Source organism: Gracilinanus agilis, chromosome 1 (genome assembly GCF_016433145.1).
Source record: "Gracilinanus agilis isolate LMUSP501 chromosome 1, AgileGrace, whole genome shotgun sequence".
Classification (NCBI taxonomy): domain Eukaryota; kingdom Metazoa; phylum Chordata; class Mammalia; order Didelphimorphia; family Didelphidae; genus Gracilinanus; species Gracilinanus agilis.
The window spans coordinates 702,898,995-702,904,725 of record NC_058130.1 but is presented as its reverse complement, the minus strand read 5'-3'; the positions used below and the strand labels follow the sequence as shown (position 1 = coordinate 702,904,725).

At 35.0% G+C, this 5,731-nt stretch overlaps 1 protein-coding gene across 1 annotated transcript; it reads left to right on the top strand.

Annotated features, from left to right (window-relative positions):
* Positions 1–234: 234 nt before the first annotated feature.
* Positions 235–1,218, top strand: ZNF34 (zinc finger protein 34). Its single transcript, XM_044684631.1, has one exon. It carries the CDS (start codon positions 235–237, stop codon positions 1,216–1,218), a length of 984 nt encoding a protein of 327 aa, XP_044540566.1.
* The last annotated feature ends 4,513 nt before the right edge of the window (positions 1,219–5,731 follow it).

Below are 5,731 nucleotides of genomic sequence, written 5' to 3'. Positions count from 1 at the left end.
TTACATGAAGGGATATCAGAAATACTCCTAAGGGTCATACCTCAGAAATTGGATTTTCAAGAAGCTTGTGAATCAGAGGAAAATTTAGTGAGCCATCAGGGAAATTCTGCAGGATTGATTTTTAGAGAACCTGTTTCCCTGGAAAAACATTTCAAGCCAGTGACTGTGACCCATAAGCAAAATCCCATGGAAGAAAGGAACCAGGAATATAAAGATTTTTGGAGAGACCCTAGTATGGAATCAGACCTTGATATACATCAGAGTAATAATGTAGGAGACCATCCCCATAAATGTAATATCTGTGCCCAGAAATTCAACTACATTGCTGACCTTATTCAGCACCACAGAATTCACACTAGAGAGAAACCCTATAGGTGTGATGAATGTGGAAAAGGCTTTAGAAAAAGCTCACAACTAATTCAGCATCATAGGATCCATACTGGAGAAAAACCTTATAGTTGTGAGGAATGTGGCAAAGCCTTTAGTCAGAGCTCACAACTAATTCGACATCAAAGAACTCATACTGGAGAAAAACCATATAAATGTAGTGAATGTTGGAAAGACTTCAGTCAGAGAGCAAACCTTATTCAACATCAGAGCATTCACACTGGTGAGAAACCTTATGAATGTGATGAATGTAGTAAAGCCTTCAGTTTGAACTCACAACTTATACGACATCAACGAACTCACACTGGAGAGAAACCTCACAAATGTAACGAATGTGGGAAAGCCTTCAGCCAGAGAGGCAATCTTATTCAGCATCAGATAACTCATACTGGAGAGAAACCTCATGAATGTAATGAATGTGGGAAAGGCTTCAGTCAGAGAGCAAACCTCATTCAACATCAGAGAACTCATAGTGGAGAGAAACCCTATGAATGTAACATATGTGGAAAAGGCTTTAGTTGGAGTTCTCGACTTATTCGACATCAGAGAACTCATACTGGAGAAAAACCCTTTGGATGTGAAGAATGTGGTAAAGCGTTCAGTGTGAACTCAGAACTTATGTTACATCAGAGAAGTCATACTGGAGAGAATCCTTATAAATGTAATGAATGTGGGAAGGATTTCAGTAGGAGTTCAAATCTTATTCAACATCAAAGAATTCATACTGGAGAAAAACCTTTTATTTGTAATGAATGTGGTAAAGCCTTTAGTCAAAGAGCAAACCTCCTTAAGCATCAGATAATTCACTCTGGAGAAAATGAATATGCATAAAATGAATAAATGAAAAGCTTCTATGAAAAATATTTATCAATAGTCAGGTTAGAACAAGAGAATAGCTATTCTCAGAAATCAGTTTAAACTTATTAAGTCTCAGAACTCAATGATAAAAAACCTTGTATGTGTTAGACATGTGGAAAAAAAACCCCTTTCATCAAAGCTCACAACTTCCAGAAATCAGGAAAGTCACACAAAAGAGAAACCTGTAATGACTGGAAATATATTGTTGGAATTCTTATTTTTCAGAAAATTTTATGAGAAATTTCTCTACCAATGTGGAGGAATCCTGATGTCAGTGCAACCTTTATTTAGGGTTAGAATATTCACATTGGAAAGTTATCTAGTCAACAAAGAAAGTTACAGAAATATTCAGTGAATTTATCCAAAATAATAAGATTTTTTAGGGCAAGGCTATTTGGAGGTCTAGAGTTTGATGGAATCAGATGATAAAAGCATATCAGCCTGGGTTACCTACTAGAACATGGAAATATCTTTGAAAATGGTCTTTGTTAAGATAAGACTGAGGGTTTGAGAATATATGTGAAGAGAGGCAGTTTTAGGCATGGGCCCAAAGAGTGGGAATACAAATAATCCTGGTTGCTGGAATATCAAGTCTAGGGTCTTTGTCATTTAAGGTATGTATCTGCCAGTGTGCTAGGTGGGAATTAAACTGTACCTAGTATCAGGGAAGACTTATCAGATTGACATGAATTATCCGTAGTAGAAAACTTAAGAGAGAAAAAGAAAGTCATGAAAAATTGGGTCGAAGTAATATTTATTTTAGTAATTTATGTGAATTATTTGTCATGTGTGCCTAGTTTCCAGGCATTATAGTAACAGTTATGCATAATATTAAACCTTTCAGATTAACATTGATATTGGGTTGTATTTGAGGATATAATTATTAATATTGAGAATCGGTGAATTGTTGGTTGCTTGTGAAATCTGTTGTGATTTAAAACTATTAGCAGAAGCAAAAAACAACTCACACTTAAAGCCTAACTTTAAGGTTTACAAAATGCTTTCCTCACAACAACATTGTGGCATTGTTGATGAACTTCATGGGATTGTTCTTTGTGATAAATTCCTTGTAAAAAGATCATCAAATGCCATGAGCCATCTGTGAAGGTATAGAGTGGGTTTTGTGATAATAACTTACATTATAATATTGTTTCCTGATTTACAAGATACTTTTCTCCACAATAACTTGGTGAGGTAGGTAGTACAGGTATTATTACCAATATAGAAATGAAGAAAAGTAAAATTTTGCCAGAAAGGTAAAATAATAGTAATAACTGACATTTACATGATACTTTAAAATTTGCTAAACAGTTTGCCTACATTATCATTTTATTTTACAATAACTCTATAAGTTCTATCCGTAATCATTTTTATCCTCATTTTATAGATAAGAAACCAAGGCTTTGATTAATGATTTGCCTATGGTCACATAGTTAGGTAGAGCTGGAATTTGAATTAGAAAATTCTGAGTCTAGTTCTAGTGTTCTTTTCACTAACTTGTCTCTAAAGAACAATTTTTAAAAAATGTTATTTTCAAACAAATATTTGCACTCTATTCCTCCCCTTTCTTCTCCCATCTTCAAGCAAGAAAAACAAAATCCCTCTTACAAGCATGTAGAGTCAAGCAAAACAAATTTCTATGTTAACTATGTCCAGAAAGAAAAGAAAATATACTTCAATTTTTACTTTGAAACTGTCAGTTCTATCTGGAGGTGGATAGCAGGTTTTATCATGAGTCATTTTGGATTGACTGATCATTGTATTGATCAGAGTTCCCAAGTCTTTGAAAGATTTTTTAAACAATATTTACTGTATAAATTGTTCTAGCTCTGCTCATCTCAATATACATCAATTCATAGAGATCTCCCCAGGTTTCTCTGTAATTAGTTTTTGTTATTTCTAACAGCACAGTAGTATTCCATCATATATGCTATACCTTGCTTGCTATAGCCATTTCTTTGCCACCTCATAAAGAACTACTATAAATATTTTTGCACATAAAGGTCCTTTCCCCCTTTTGATTTTTTGGGGGGTTATATATAGGTCCATTCATGGTATCACTAATTCAAAGGGTTTGTCCAATTTTAGGGATGCATTTCCAAATTACTTTTCAAAATGGCTGGGCTAGCTCAGAATTCTACCAACAGTGCATTAGTGTGCCTGTTTTCCAGTTGCCCCTTCAGCATTTGTCATTTTCCTTTTTTTGGTCAGCCTTGCAAATTTGAGAGGTTTGATGTGGACTTCAGAGTTATTTTAATTTGCAGTTTCACTAGTAGTCATTTAAGACATTTATTTCATGTAACTAGATAGCTTAAATGTCTTTATCTGAAAACTTCTTGTTTGTATCCTTTGAACATTTATCAGTTTTTGAGGAAAGTTTCTTATTCTAAGGAGCACTATTGGAATGGTGCACTAGAATGAGATCTTAACTTTCTTCTATTTTCTCAGTTATATCCTGGGCTCGTATTGGGAGACAAACAGTCCCTAGGATCATGTTTCACTACCTCACTTTGCTTCAGTGTTAATAGTGATTGCCCATAGATAGCAGGAAGAGAGTTTAAGGGGTCTTCACTACTCAGTGGGAGTTCCACTGAAAGATGTGCATGAATGTGGCCTGACAGCTCTCACTGTTCTGCTCACAGTCATTTTCACACTTGTTTGATGTGGGCAAAGATATACAGGCTCTACTATTTGGGAATAATATTAGCCAGCTCATCGTGCTTTAAGGTTTCAAAGTACTTTCCTCTCAGTAAATCTCATCCTTTCACTTATCTGTCCTTCATATTGTCAACAAGCCCAGAGAGGTAGATAATATATTATTCCCTTTAAGAAATGAAGACATCCAGGGGATTTAGAAGGGTGAAATAGGAAAATCAGGAAGGGGACCTGGAGGAACTTTTAGAGGGAGAATAATCAGAGCAAATGAATCATGTTTTAGATGTATTGAGTTTGAGATGGCGGAAGGAGTAACTAAGGCCAGGTAGGTGGCATAATGGATAGAACACTGGACTTAGAATCAGGAAGACTCATCTTCATGAGTTCAAATCTAGTCAGAAACTTATTAGAGATATGATCAAGAACAAGTCACTTCATCTTGCTTTAGTTCTTCATCTATAAAATGAGTCCAGATTATCATCACTGCAGAAATAGAAAAGTGCTGCACAACACTGAGTGCCATTTTATATTTTTCTTTGTTTTATGGATTGCCATGGACAAAGAGTTCATCATCCATTGGCCAGCCTATTGTTGATGATTTCTCCATGTTTATACTCAGCCTCTCCAATTTGGTTTACCAAGTGCTTTAACACAACATTTGAAAACCCAAGGTCAGTTCTATTTAACACTGAAAGATCAGAATAGGATTTTCAGTGAGTTAGGACTAATGTGGCAATCCAGAAAAGCTGATACAATCTTGGGCTGCTTTTAAAAGACATAACATGTAGAATATGGAGATGCTGATGCCACTGTCCCACTTTCTTACAATGTTCTAGGTGCCATGGTTTAAGAAAATATTGATATGCTTTAGAATGTCTAGAGGAGGACAAGCTGTGTGATGTACTACCTCGAGTTCAAGTCTTATTAGGAGAGCCAGGGGTGGACTATGTACCAAAAACCCAGAGAAGATAGAATATCCAGGAAGAGAGGATGATTAACAAAGTTAATTGAAATACATAGGTCAAGAAGGATGAGAATCAAAAGCTTCAAAGTATTTTTTCCTTTAAAGTATGTTCTTTTTTTCTCTCTTTAAAATGTAGAAAGATTTATTTTTAGCAATCTTTTTAAAAATTTTGAGTTCCAAATTCTCTTCCTCCAGCCCCTTCCTCTTCTACTGAGAAAATAAAGAATATTGTACCAATTATACATGTGAAATAAAAACATTTCCATATTAGCCATGTAACAAAAAAAAAAAAGTAGCCAGAGATAAAGAGAAAATTAAACTCAAAGTTCATCAGTTCTCTTCCTCTGGAGATCTATGGCATTTTTCATCATGAGTTCTTCTGAATTGTCTTAGATCATTGTATTGATTAGAGTAGCTAAATTTTTCTCCAGTGATCATCACTACAATATTGCTTTTACTGTTTATAATGATCTGTTTCTACTCACTGCATCAGTTCATATGTCTTCCCAGGTTTTACCGAACCCTGCCTCCAAATCATTCTTATAGTACAATAGAATTCTATCATAGTCATGTACCACAACTTATTCAGCCATTCTTCAATCTATGGGTATCCCCTTAATTTCCAATTTTTTTTCCACCACAAGAAGTTGTTGTAAACATTTTTGTGCATATAAGCCTTTTTCCTTTGGTCTCTTTGGGATACAGACTTAGTATTGTAATTGCTAGGTCAAAAAGTATGCACAGTTTTATAACTCTTTGGGCATAGTTCCAAATTGTTCTCCAAATTTACAACTCCACCAATGATTCATTAATGTTTTCCCACATCCCCTCCAGCATTTGACATTTCTGATAGCTGTGAGGAAGTGC

Bases quoted from the DNA above. Each gene is read 5' to 3' on its own strand.
- ZNF34 (XM_044684631.1), top strand. From the start codon at position 235: ATGGAATCAGACCTTGATATACATCAGAGTAATAATGTAGGAGACCAT.